General features: G+C 33.1%; 1 protein-coding gene across 2 annotated transcripts in view; it reads right to left on the bottom strand.

Moving 5' to 3' along the window:
* TRPM3 (transient receptor potential cation channel subfamily M member 3) overlaps nt 1-14745 on the bottom strand; it is a 603878-nt gene that overhangs the window by 285881 nt on the left and 303252 nt on the right. For both annotated transcript variants that reach the window (XM_074280710.1, XM_074280711.1), the window contains exon 5: nt 3703-3827. In XM_074280710.1, coding sequence (XP_074136811.1) covers nt 3703-3827 — 125 coding nt within the window. The remainder of the gene's footprint in view (nt 1-3702; nt 3828-14745) is intronic.

Here is a 14745-nt window from a genome sequence, read left to right as displayed (position 1 = left end):
ACACTTTTTCATATGAGTGGAAAATAGTTTCAATTTTATCACTTGAAAATTGTCTGTTCATATCCTTTGACCATTTATCAACTGGAGAATTGCTTGATTTCTTATAAATTGGAGTCAGTTCTCTATATATTTTGGAAATGAGGCCTTTATCAGAACTTTTAACTATAAAAATGTTTTCCCAATTTGTTGCTTCCTTTCTAATCTTGTTTGAATTAGTTTTGTTTGTACAAAGGCTTTTTAATTTGATGTAATCAAAATTTTCTATGTTGTAGAATAATGATCTCTAGGTCTTTGGTTACAAATTCCTTCCTCTTCCACAAGTCTGAGAGGTAAACTAATGTTCCTCTAATCTATTTATGATCTCGTTCTTTATGCTTAAATCATGGACCTATTTTGATCTTATCTTGGTATATGGTGTTAAGTGTGGGTCCATGCCTAATTTTTACCATACTAATTTCCAGTTTTCCCAAAAGTTTTTGTCAAATAATGAGTTCTTATCCCCAAAATTGAGATCTTTGGGTTTGTCAAACACTAGATTGCTATAGTTATTGACTATTTTGTCTTGTGAACCTAACTTATTCCACTGACTGCTGTTTTATAATATGGTTTTAGATTAGGTACAGCTAGGCTACCTTCATTTGATTTTTTTTTCATTAATTCCCTTGAAATTCTTGACATTTTGTTCTTCCATATGAATTTTGTTATTTTTTTCTAGGTCATTAAAATAATTTCTTGGGAGTCTGATTGGTATAGCACTAAATAAATAGATTAATTTAGGGAGTATTGTCATCTTTATATTTGCTCGGTCTATCCAATTATTTAAATCTGACTTTATTTGTGTGGAAAGTGTTTTGTAATTTTGCTCATATAATTCCTGACTTTCTTCAAGGCTGTTTCTAATAGGGCATGATGTTCTTTGTATATTACTTTTTATTATAGTTATTTGTTATTGTTGTACCCAAATTGTAGTCTGGGAATTTTATGAGTGACTATTTAATTCACCAATTAATTTCCCTCATCAGTAATACACACACACACACACACACACACACACACACACACACACACATATATATATATATCTACAAACACTTATATCTCTGTGTGTATACATACATATGTGTCTGTTGAGAGGTTTTATGTATGTACTATATGCACATGTATATATATGTATATATATATATATAATATTTGTATATGGCATTCATATAAATACAGTGTGTGTATATGTATGAGATGATTAGTTAAGTAGCACTTATTCTAGACATAGAGAAAAACTTGAATGTGTCCAGAAGAGAATGACCATTATGTTATGTTTGATTAGAAGATTAGAAAGTACACTGTCTGAAGATAACTTGAAATAAGTGGAAATGTTTCTCCTGGATAAGAGAAGATTTAAGTAGGGCATTTTAGCACTGTTCATATATCTGAAGAGTTTCATGTGTGAGACTTGTTTTTACTTAGCCTCAGAGGGCAGAGCAACAAAGTGGTACAAAGGAGAGAGTAGTGGTTCTGAAGTCAGCAAGACTCTTCTCTATGGTTCAAATGTGGCCTCAGACACTTAATACTTATATGACCCTGAATAATAATAAAAAAAATCATTGTTTGTCTCTGTTTCCTCAGCTGTAACATCAGCTACAGAAAAATACAGCACACCACTCTAGTACCTTTACCAAAAAAATCCCAAATAGGCTCACACAGAGGCAGACATGACAGTAAAATAATGGGACAATAGACAGAATTAGGGTGAAGGGAAGAAGTTATAGAATGGCAGATTTGGGCATAGTATAAAAAAAGAACTTCCTAAAGTAAAATAGGTTGTCTCATCGGAAGTCTTAAAGTACAAGTTTAATTGGTAGGCTGTAAGAAGAATTCTAACAGGGATGATTATTTTCAAAGATTAATACCAAGTCCTAATTCTACTCATGAAAGAAATGGTTTCTAAAATGACATGTATGCTGTGGTGAATAGTACTTGAAATATCTCAACAATGAGTCAGTCAACACTGAAAAAAAAAAGTAAACATTATTTTCTATGTGTGGTAATAAGGCCACATAAAATATCAGGAATCAGATTTTTTTCTTCCTTATAATTATTTAAAATGAAATCTTCAGCTTTCCTGCCTGAAACTTATTTTAAAATACTTCAGCCCTGGATAGAAGACCCAGGTTCAATCTCAATTGTCCTACTAATCCTACTTGTATTACTTTGGGCAAATTATTAAACTCTCTGGGTCTTATTTTTCTCATTTAGAAAATAAGAGGGTTGGATAATTCTGATTTAAATCTATGAATTCTGAAGGTGATATTTAAGCAACCTTTTCTTTTAAGGGAGGTGGGAAGGTTCTTTTTTATTATGTGTCATCTACATTCTATGAATAAATATGGAAAACACCTCAAAACGTTAATTTAGTTATAATCATCATAACCATTTAAGGTAAAAAAAAAATTATTTTCTTTCCTTCTTTTTTCTCCCACTCTGGACCTGTCATTTTATTCCCAGGGAGGAAACTCCTTCCACCAATATAGATCAACAAGTTACTCTGCAACTAATAGTCATGGAGAGTTCCTACGGATGCTGAAAGAGTAGGTAACATACCTACCATCACCCAGCCATATGTGTTTCATTTTCAGTAAGATGACTAAATAATATCCAAGATCCCCTCAAATTCTAAATGTATTTTTCTGGAATCATATATGGATGACTGGACATCTATGCTATTTTATAGATAAGGAAACTGTTGGTTAGAATAGGTATTTAGCTTGTCCTAAGTAACACAGATAATAAAGAGATAGATCTTGGATTTAAACTCAGGGCCTGCAATTCTTAGGTATGACAGTCTTTTTACTATATGATTTTATGATTCTAAAGGACAATCTAAAGTATCAACAGGAATTTTCTGAGTGTTAATTTTTTTAGGTAAAATATAGCATGTGTCATTATTTTTAAGATGTTGTCTAAAATAATGAACAAAAAAGAAATCTTCCTTTAATATTGACAAATATCTCAAAGGGGATAATGAATAAGGAAAGAAAAAAGGCACTTATTAAATGCCTACTACATGCCAGGCATGTAGTATTTTATGAATATTATCTCATTTCATTCCATGAGAACCTTGGGAGATAGGTACTATTATTACTATTACCATTTTATAGTTGGGAAATTGAGGAAAAAAGGTTAACAGACAAGTGTTTGAACTGATTTTGAACTTAGGTCTTCTTAACAACTAGCCCAATGCTTTATCAACTACATCTTATGGTTGCTTTTGTACCACTTAATTGTCTCATTGTTTTCTACAGGAAATAAGTGGAATATTATAATTTTCAGTTCTGCCTTTGATGTGGGTTGAGGTTCCTTTAAGGTTGTACTAGAAATAAAATACATTGACAAATGTTTAGATGAAAGACCTCATCCAAAACAAAGAAGAAATGACAAAAAGTTCACTAAAGATTAATACAACGGAAAAGAAGCAAATTATAAGTAACTGTTTAGTTTGAGAAAATATGAATTTATCTAGGAATACTGATGTTTGCCATAAATTTCATTATAGGATATAGAAAAAAAATCTTGTAAAATTAGCATCCTCCACTAAAAAATCCCCACAAAACAGCAACAATAGCAGCAACAATATGAGCAAAGACAACACCTACTCCCACCCCTTTTTAAAGTTACTAATAACAAGGGAAATATTACAAGACTTACATCTTTACCAATCAGGTCTTCCTGATTTTCTACAATTCCCCAGGGAGCAATACCTATGGTACATATCTTTCCTCGAGATTTTGATGCATGATCTTTTAAAGCATCTCCAACATGGCGAATAACTCCTAAAAAATAAAAGAGGAGAGAACTTTAATAAGATTGTGTTTTAAATGGTTTGTTTTGATCATTCAATGGTAAATTTTATTTATTTCTTTGAAAATCAAGAATACATGTTATATAACATTTTGACAAATAACTTTATTACGATGACATATATCAAAGGTAGAAAATACAAAATTTTGGGTGTAACATTAAGTACGTTTATTAGCATTTCCATCACCAATATCCACCTTATTCCAAATGAACAAAGCACTGAGTGCAAAGAGTTTAGGGGAAAATATTTGAATTACTAAGTAGATACATAAAATATAAAAAAGCCAGCTAAGCTACTCTGTGTGTATTTGTATATGTGTGTTTATGTGTGTTCTCAATAGGGAAAATAAATGAGAAACTTCATCAGCATTCTGCTTCTGTTTATACTGTAAAGGATATTATTAATTACATTAAATAAAACATTTTGACTTCGCCAGATGTCATTATAAGAAAGTAATAACCGAAGTTTGTACTCCAGTAATGAAAAATTAGAACATGTAAAATTCAAATGTACTTATGGCTAGTAAAACATATTGTCATTTACATATAGGCCTTAATGATTTGGGGAAGGGAAAATATTCTAATTATTATGTAAAATTTGAGATGTGAAAAAGTAGTGCAAATATCCCCTGTTTAGTAAATTTGCTAAATTGGACCACAGGAAAAACTGCGTAAGAACAGAGAATCCACTAAGTTCAAAACTAATTGGAGTTTCAAACTTTTATAGAAAAGGAAATCTTACTCTTTCTTGAAAGTGAGGTGATTTCTACATGATGTGGAATAACAATTTTTACACGTGGCTAATATGAGAATTTGTTTTGCTTAACTACATATTTCTTACAAAGGTTTTGTGTGTGTGTGTGTGTGTGTGTGTGTGTGTGTGTGTGTGTGTGTGTGTGTGTGTGTAAGGGGGAGATTAGGGAAAAAAGTTGAGAGGAGAAAAATAATTTTTGTTCAAAATAAAATTTTATTTAAAAAATTAAAAAGGATTTATTTTATTACAAATATGTAGTCAGTAGATAACTTGATCTGAATAGTTTTTTAATTGTTCAAGTGAATAGTACTCAAAATCATTTAACAAAACATTAATTAACAAATAATTGTGAGTAGTGTATTAAATTATCCTGCAGTGTAACAATAAAGTAATTTTTGGGGACAAACAGAATTAGTTTTAGGATTACAAGGTGAGAACTCACTTTGTCTGAACAGTTTTCTGATGTTAGGATTACAAGGTGAGAACTCAGGTTGTCTGGACAGTTCTCTAGCTCAGAATTCACACCTTTGGTTCGGGCCTTTAATAAAGGGAGTTTACATACACCTTTGGAATTCTGAGGGAACAAGTTCATTGGTTGAAGTGTTTTCCCACAAGCCCCTGAGTTCTCACTTGCCCATTCTCTTTGAGGATAAAAGAGGCAACTTTGAGCCTGGAGAACAGTCAGGCTGGGAGAGTGAGTTGGGATGGCAGTCTGGAAGGAGAGAGTCTGGCTGGAGGGTTTTCCACTGGAATCAGGATCTTGTCTGTTCCTTTTCGGGCGCCAAAATGTAAAGGTCTGGGCTAGCTCCTCTGAAGGGCTCAGAATAAGTCCTTGTCAGGATAAGCAAAAGTCCTTGCCCCACGTTGGGGTGTCAAATTGTGAAGGTCAAAAATTGTAAAGGTCCGGAATTGTAAAGGTCTGGTCATCTCTAAGTTGTCGTTGGGGACTGCCATCTCAACTCAATCCCAGACTAGACTCCAGAGTGCCATCCCAACTCTGTCCCAGAGTAGACTAACTCCTTGACCTCCTGATCTCTTCTTTTATCCTAGCAGAGATTGCAGTGAGAACTCAAATGGGCTTGTGAGAAAATACTTCAACCAATGAACTTGCTCCTTTTAAAGGGGCATGTGAGAACTCAGGGGCTTATGGGAAAATTACTTCAACCAATGAACTTACTCCCTCAGGATTCCAAAGGTGTAAACTCCCTTTAAAGGCCTGAACCAAAGGTGTGAAGTCTGAGCCAGAGAACTGTCCAGACAACCTGAGTTCTCATTTTGTAATCCTAACACATTAGGAAGTATTTGTGAAGATTCAGACTTAGAGAATTTATCTTCCATGACTTTGAAATGAAGACCAAAAGAATCCAATTGGATGGGGATTATGTTAATTCTTCTTGGCTCAAAGCAGAAATAATATCAACAACTACTTCTCATGTAAGCAAAGATTATCTGGCATTTGTAGTTTTTTCTTCCCCCCTCTCTTCTTCCCTCCCTCCCTCCCTTCGATTTTCTTTTTTCCTTCCCTCCATTGCTCCCTTTCTCCCTTCCTCCCTTCCTTCTTTCCTTCTTTCCTCCCTCATAGATAGATAATCCCAATTCCTGGCACATAATAAATCAATAACTTATTCTTGCTGATTAGTTCATTGGCTGCTAGGTAATTTTTCTCCTCTACTTTACCACTTCATTCCAAATTGATGAAATCACAAATGCTTTGAAGCACTGATGTAATCATATAGAGGCAGTATGATATAATGAAAAAAGCCATGGATTTGAATGCAGAGGATTCAGTTTCTAATCTTACTTTTGACACTACCTGTGTGATCTCAAGAAAGTCACTTGAATGCCTCTAGGTTTCAGTTTCTTTATCTGTAAAACATGTCTTGGATTAGATGATCTCTAGGATCCTTTACTGCTCTAAATCTGTCATGCTATGACCTTCTGAAGCTCTCTAGTAAAATAACATCAATCTAAACTTATAAAATGACATGTTTTTTTAAAATATTGAGGCAGTATGGTACATAGTAGAAAGAATAATGTGCTTTGAAGACATGAGGAACTAGGTTCAAATTCCAGCTCTGCCATTTATTATCTAAATGACTAGGGTCAGGTTTCATTTTCCTCATTTATAAAGTGAGAAAGTCAGACCAGATAGCATCTAAAATCTCTGACAGCTTTAAATCTATGATTCTATTATATGTACAATTTTCATTCTATGGTCTTATAGAGACTATTCTGTTTCTGTATTTTAATTGGTATGAATGAATTTTCCTTTAAAAGTACGGATATGAAGATTCATTGAAAAAATCATTGTTACGCTATTTTTTGGGGGGGTTGGTTTGGTTTCTTTTACTCTTCCCTATCACACTATTAAATATGGCAGAGGGCAGATTATGCAATCAGAGGAAATGACTCCCGAGTCTTATATAAACAATTTTAAGTCCATTGCAAAGAAAATTTGGCTCATAAACTTTTAATTTTTTTTGAAAATACCATACTGTTATAAGGATATTAAATGTTTCCTATAACAAGAAACTGGTGATTGAACATTAGAAACAGTAAAGATTCACTTTGTTATTTAAATTTAACAATATCTGGTACATAAAATCTTCTGGTGTAGGATGAATTCTTAGCTGAATTTAAAAAATTCAGACATCAGAAATCCATCTTTTACCCCAAAGTGATTCCTCTCAATAGTTTGTCAAACAAATGGTTACCTATTATTGCTTTAAGACCTCTGTATGGGAGAGCCCACCGTCTTTGAAGGTTACTCACTTCATTGTGAGAGAAACTGAATTGTTAGGAAACTTTTCCTTCATATTAAGCCCAAATCTGCCTCTTTAAAACTTCTGTTCTATTTCTAGTTCTACCATCTGTAGAACAAAATGACTTCTTCAGCATGACAGCTCTTTAAATATTCAAGCCACCTAAGTCTTCTTCTTCTTCTTCTTCTTTTTTTTTTTTTTGAGAAACCTTTTCATTCCTTCATCTTGCTGCTTATAAAGCATGATTTCTGGTTCCTGTACCATCCTGTTGACCTTCCTTTGATTAGGCTTTGGCCTGTTGACACTGCCTAAAATGCTATGTCCACTGCTCAATACAAGCCAATGCAAAGAACCATGGGCATGTCACACTGTACTACTAAGTCTTGACATGAAGCTTCTCTAGTGCAATCTAAGATAATATTAGCTTTTGGGGTTGCCATATTCTATCACTGACTCATAATGATCTTGACTAAAAATCCCTAGGTCAACTTCAAACAAACTGCAGTGATTATCATATAAACTGTCCTATATTGTGTAATTTACATTGAAAACTAAAAAAATAGGCCTTTACATTTATCCTTTTAAAATGTAATTTCATTAGATTTGGACCATCATTCTTTTATTGCAAGATAAGTATGGATCCAAACTCTGTCATTCAAAAGTGGCTACCCTTTCAGCATCTGGTGGGTTGCAAATTTCACGAACATACCATTTAACTATCTAAACCTTTATTAAACTGCCAACCAAAATATTGTGTTGCCCAAGCACAAGAACAGAGATCTGGAATAGTCTGTTATAGTCTTCCCTCCAAGATAATATCAACTGAAATAATAATTGCTTTTCACTGCAATCCTTCACATCTATCTAATGTACTATTTTTTTTTGCACTCATAAGAATTGGATAAGAAACTCTGTTATATGCTTTGTTAATATCTAGTTATAATCGATGTACAAATAGTCTTCTGATTGACTAATGTAGCAAACCTATTTAAAAGGATATGAGATTAGTCTGGTAGGATTTATTTTTGAGGAAACTGCTGATTCATTAGTGGTTACTGATGTCCATAAATATTTATATTAATAATCTGTTCTGTAGTTTTTCCAAGAGTACTAGTCAAAATCATTTCCTAAAAGGAACATTCCATTTTATTCACATACTTTGAAAAAAATCTTTATTTTTTTCATTCTTTTTTAGTTAAAAAATCATTCTTCTTAACAGAGATAAAAGATTCAATGTCTCATTTAGTTTTTATTCTCTGCTCATAGGAAGCAGTTCTCTTCCTTCTTTCTCTTAACTTCAGCCTGACTTTAAAATACTTTTTAATTATCCTAATTATTTATAGTCAAACTTAGGTCATAATGGATTTCAATTTTATTCTTTGGGGACCATGAAATAATTTTCTATTTATTCTCTATTTCTGTTTTTTTTTCTTTTATCGTTTGTCTTTTTTTAAAATCATAATTGGTTGACAAGATCTTTGTGCTTGAGTAAGGATTTCTTCAGATGATGTCCATACCTTCTTTGTTCCACACTGGAATTGTTTTCTTTCTTTCTTTCTTTCTTTCTTTCTTTCTTTCTTTCTTTCTTTCTTTCTTTCTTTCTTTCTTTCTTTCTTTCTTTCTTTCTTTCTTTCTTTCTTTCTTTCTTTCTTTCTTTCTTTCTTTCTTTCTTTCTTTCTTTCTTTCTTTCCTTTCTTTCTTTCTTTCTTTCTTTCTTTCTTTCTTTCTTTCTTTCTTTCTTTCTTTCTTTCTTTCTTTCTCTTTCTTTATTTCTTTCTTTCTTTCTTTCTTTCTTTCTTTCTCTCTTTCTTTCTTTCTTTCTTTCTTTCTCTCTTTCTTTCTTTCTCTCTTTCTTTCTTTCTCTTTCTTTCTTTCTCTCTTTCTTTCTCTCTCTCTTTCTTTCTTTCTTTCTTTCTCTTTCTTTCTTTCTCTCTTTCTTTCTCTCTCTCTTTCTTTCTTTCTTTCTTTCTTTCTCTCTCTCTCTCTTTCTCTCTTTCTTCTTTCTTTCTTTCTTTCTTTCTTTCTTTCTTTCTTTCTTTCTTTTCTTTCTTTCTTTCTTTCTTTCTTTCTTTCTTTCTTTCTTCTTTCTTTCTTTCTTTCTTTCTTTCTTTCTTTCCTTCTTTCTTTCTTTCGAGACATTTTATTTCTCTTGGACTAATTTCCTTTACAGAATTTTTTCTTATAATGGAGAACAGGATGACTTGGTGGTCACTGCTTCACTGTACTATGTCTAAATGGTAAGAATTATATTGATTCCATACCCAATAGTTACAGTTTAGGGGTTATATATAGATAGATTATATATATCTATATATATCAATATATCTATCTATATATATGCATATATAGATAGATATATAGATATATATAGATAGATAGATATAGATATAGATATAGATAGATAGATAATCATTATTGTTGCTCCTTAGTCATTTTTCAGTCTGACTCTTTGTGACCTCATTCTTTTTTTTATTATATATATTTTTTATAATATTATCCCTTGTATTCATTTTTCCAAATTATCCCCCCCTCCCCTCTACTCCCTCCCCCCGATGACAGGCAATCCCATACATTTTACATGTGTTACAATATAACCTAGATACAATACATGTGTGTAAATACCATTTTCTTGTTGCACAATAAGCATTAGATTCCAAAGGTACATGTAACCTGGGCAGACAGATATTAGTGCTAACAATTTACATTCACTTCCCAGTGTTTCTTCTCTGGGTGTAGCTACCTCTGTCCATCATTGATCAACTGGAAGTGAGTTGGCTCTTCTTTATGTTGAAGATTTCCACTACCATCAGAATATATCCTCATACAGTATTGTTGTTGCAGTGTACAGTGATCTTCTGGTTCTGCTCATTTCACTCAGCATCAGTTGATTTAAGTCTCTCCAAGCCTCTCTGTATTCCTCCTGCTGGTCATTTCTTACATAGCAATACTATTCCATAACCTTCATATACCATAATTTACCCAACCATTCTCCAACTGATGGACATCCATTCATCTTCCAGTTTCTAGCTACAACAAAAAGAGCTGCCACAAACATTTTGGCACATATAGGTCTCTTTCCGCTCTTTAGTATTTCTTTAGGATATAAGTCCAGTAGTAGTACTGCTGGGTCAAAGGGTATGCACAGTTTGATAACTTTTTGGGCATAGTTCCAAATTGCTCTCCAGAATGGCTGGATTCTTTCACAACTCCACCAGCAATGTATTAGTGTCCCAGTTTTCCCACATCCCTTCCAACATTCATCATTATTTGTTCCTGTCATCTTAGCCAATCTGACAGGTGTGTAGTGGTATCTCAGAGTTGTCTTAATTTGCATTTCTCTGATCAGTAGTGATTTGGAACACTCTTTCATATGAGTGGATATAGTTTCAATTTCTTCATCTGAGAATTGTCTGTTCATATCCTTTGACCATTTATCAACTGGAGAATGGTTCGGTTTCTTATAAATTAGGGTCAGTTCTCTATATATTTTGGAAATGAGACCTTTGTCAGAACCTTTGCTTTTAAAAATATTTTCCCAATTTGTTACTTCCCTTCTAATCTTGTTTGCATTAGTATTGTTTGTACAGAAACTTTTTAGTTTAATGTAATCAAAATCTTCTATTTTGTGATCAATAATGATCTCTAGTTCTCCTCTGGTCATAAATTCCTTCCTCCTCCACAAGTCTGAGAGGTAGACTATCCTCTGTTCCTCTAATCTATTTATTATCTCACTCTTTATGCCTAAATCGTGGACCCATTTTGATCTTATCTTGGTATATGGTGTTAAGTGTGGATCCATATCTAATTTCTGCCATACTAATTTCCAGTTTTCCCAACAGTTTTTTCCAAATAATGAATTTTTATCCCTAATGTTGGTATCTTTGGGTTTGTCAAAGATTAGATTACTATAGATGTACCCTTTTTTGTCCTTTGTATCTAATCTGTTCCACTGATCTACCGTTCTATTTCTTAGCCAGTACCAAATGGTTTTGGTGACTGCTGCTATATAATATAGCTTTAGATCAGGTACACTTAGACCACCTTCCTCTGAGTTTTTTTCATTAGTTCCCTTGCAATTCTTGACCTTTTATTCTTCCATATGAATTTTGTTGTTATTTTTTCTAGGTCATTAAAATAGTTTCTTGGGAGTCTGATTGGTATAGCACTAAATAAATAGATTAGTTTGGGGAGTATTGTCATCTTTATTATATTTGCTGGGCCTATCCAAGAGCACTGAATGTCTTTCCAATTATTTAAATCTGACTTTATTTTTGTGGCAAGTGTTTTGTAATTTTTCTCATATAATTCCTGACAATAGTCAATAGTTGGTAGATGGATTCCCAAATACTTTATACTCTTAACATTTGTTTGGAATGGAATTTCTCTTTGTATCTCTTGCTGTTGCATTTTGTTAGTGATATATAAAAATGCTGAGCATTTATGTGGATTTATTTTGTATCCTGCCACTTTGCTGAAATTTTGAATTATTTCTAATAGCTTTTTAGCAGAGTCTTTGGGGTTCTCTAAGTATACCATCATGTCATCTGCAAAAAGTGATAGTTTGATTTCCTCATTTCCTACTCTAATTCCTTGAATCTCTTTCTCAGCTCTTACTGCCGAGGCTAGCATTTCTAGTACTATATTGAATAGTAATGGTGATAGTGGGCAACCTTGTTTCACTCCTGATCTTACTGGGAAAGGCTGCAGTTTATTTCTATTGCAGATTATGTTTACTGACGGTCTTAAATATATGCTCCTGATTATTCTAAGGAATAGTCCATTTATTCCTATACTCTCAAGAGTTTTTAGTAGGAATGGATGTTGGATTTTGTCAAATGCTTTTTCTGCATCCATTGAGATGATCATATGGTTCTTATTAATTTGATTATTAATATGGTCAATTATATTAATAGTTTTCCTAATATTAAACCAGCCCTGCATTCCTGGAATAAATCCTACTTGATCATAGTGTATTATCCTGGAGATGATTTTCTGAAGTCTTTTTGCTAATATCTTATTTAAGATTTTAGCATCAATATTCATTAAGGAAATTGGTCTATAATTTTCTTTCTCAGTTTTCGATCGATCTGGTTTAGGTATCAGTACCATGTCTGTGTCATAAAAGGAGTTTGGTAGGATTCCTTTATCCACTATTTTTTCAAATAATTTTTATAACAATGGGGCTAATTGTTCTTTAAATGTTTGGTAGAATTCACATGTGAATCCATCTGGTCCTGGGGATTTTTTCCTGGGGAGTTGATTAATAGCTTGTTCTATTTCTTTTTCTGAAATGGGACTATTTAAGCAATTTCTCTCCTCCTCTGTTAATCTAGGGAGCCTATATTTTTGGAGGAAGTCATCCATTTCACTTAAGTTATCAAATTTATTGGCATAAAGTTGGGCAAAGTAACTCCCTATTATTTCTCTAATTTCCTCTTCATTGGTGGAAAGATCCCCCTTTTCATTTGTAAGACTAACAATTTGATTTTCCTCTTTCTTTTTTCTGATCAGATTTACCAAAGGTTTATCTATTTTATTAGCTTTTTCATAAAACCAACTCTTGGTTTTATTTATTAATTCAATAGTTTTTTTACTTTCAGTATTATTGATTTCTCCTTTTAATTTTTGTATTTCAAGTTTAATTTTTGGTTGGGGGTTTTTAATTTGGCCTTTTTCTAGCTTTTTAAGTTGCAGGCCCAATTCGTTAATTTTCTCTTTCTCTATTTTCTTCAAATAAGCCTCTAAAGATATAAAATTTCCCCTTATTACTGCTTTAGCTGCATCCCACAGATTTTGATATGATATCTCATCATTGTCATTATCTTGGGTGAAATTATTAATTGTTTCTATAATTTGCTGTTTCACCCAATCATTCTTTAAGATGAGATTGTTCATTTTCCAATTAATTTTTGGTCTATTTACCCCTAACTTTTTACTGAATGTAGCTTTTATTGCATTGTGATCTGAGAAGAAGGCATTTATTATTTCTGCCTTCCTACATTTAATTTTGAGATCTTTATGTCCTAATATATGGTCTATTTTTGTATAGGATCCATGAACTGCTGAGAAGAAAGTATATTCCTTTCTATTGCCATTCAGTTTTCTCCAAAGTTCTATCATACCTAGTTTTTCTAATGTTCTATTTACTTTTTAACTTTCTTTCTTATTTGTTTTGTGGTTTGATTTGTCTAAATCTGAGAGTGCAAGGTTGAGATCTCCCACTATTATAGTTTTACTGTCTATTTCTTCTTGCAATTCTCTTAACTTTTCCTTTAGAAAGTTAGATGCTATACCATTTGGTGCATATATGTTTAGTATTGATATGGCTTCATTATTTATGCTACTTTTCAGCAGGATATAGTTTCCTTCCTTATCTCTTTTAATTAGATCAACTTCTGCTTTTGCTTGATCTGAGATAAGGATAGCTACCCCTACTTTTTTGGCTTTACCTGAATCATAATAGGCTCTGTTCCAACCTTTTACCTTTACTCTGTATGTATCTCCCTGCTTTAAGTGTGTTTCCTGCAGACAACATATTGTAGGGTTCTGATTTTTGATCCAATCTGCTATCCGTCTCCGTTTGATGGGAGAGTTCATCCCATTCACATTTACAGTTAAAATTACTAATTCTGTATTTCCTTCCATCATATTATCCCCAGATTATGCTTTTTCCCTTGACCCCCCTGATCCCCCTCCCCGATATTTAATTTACAGACCCCCCTTGTGACGCACAGCCCTCCCTTTTTTTAGTATCCCTCCCCCCTCCCTCCAAGTCCCTTCACTTATTCTCCTTTTCCTTTTCCCTTTTCCTCTCCCCCATTTTAATGGGGTGAGAGAAAATTCTCTGAAAAACAAATATGTCAATTATTTACTCTTTGAGCCTCTTCTGATGAGAGTAAGATTCACACAATGATTCTCCCCCTCACTAAATTCCCTCAGATATGGTGTATTTTCTATGCCTCTTCCTGGGATGTAGTTTCCCTCTTTTTAATCACTCCCTCCCCTTTTTCTGATACTACCCCCTTCCCTTTACTACACCCCCCTTTTTTCTTTTATATCAGTAAAATCAAATTACCCATAAGTACTTTTTATATACCCACAACAGAGTTACAGTTCTCAAGGGTTCTGTGTACCTTTTTCTGTTTCTCTTCAGTCTTGTGGATGTAGATCAAATTTTTGATTAAGTCTGGTTTTTTTCCTAGAAACATATAGAATTCCTCTGTTTCATTGAATGACCATCTTCTTCCATGGAAAAAGATGCTAAACTTAGCTGGGTAGTTCATTCTTGGTTGCAGTCCTTGATCTTTTGCCTTACGGAATATCAGGTTCCAGGCCCTTCTATCTTTTAATGTGGAGGCAACCAGATCTTGAGTG

The sequence above is a fragment of the Sminthopsis crassicaudata genome, chromosome 1 (genome assembly GCF_048593235.1).
Source record: "Sminthopsis crassicaudata isolate SCR6 chromosome 1, ASM4859323v1, whole genome shotgun sequence".
In the NCBI taxonomy this organism is placed as follows: Eukaryota; Metazoa; Chordata; class Mammalia; order Dasyuromorphia; family Dasyuridae; genus Sminthopsis; species Sminthopsis crassicaudata.
This window is presented reverse-complemented; position numbering and strand designations above follow the sequence as displayed.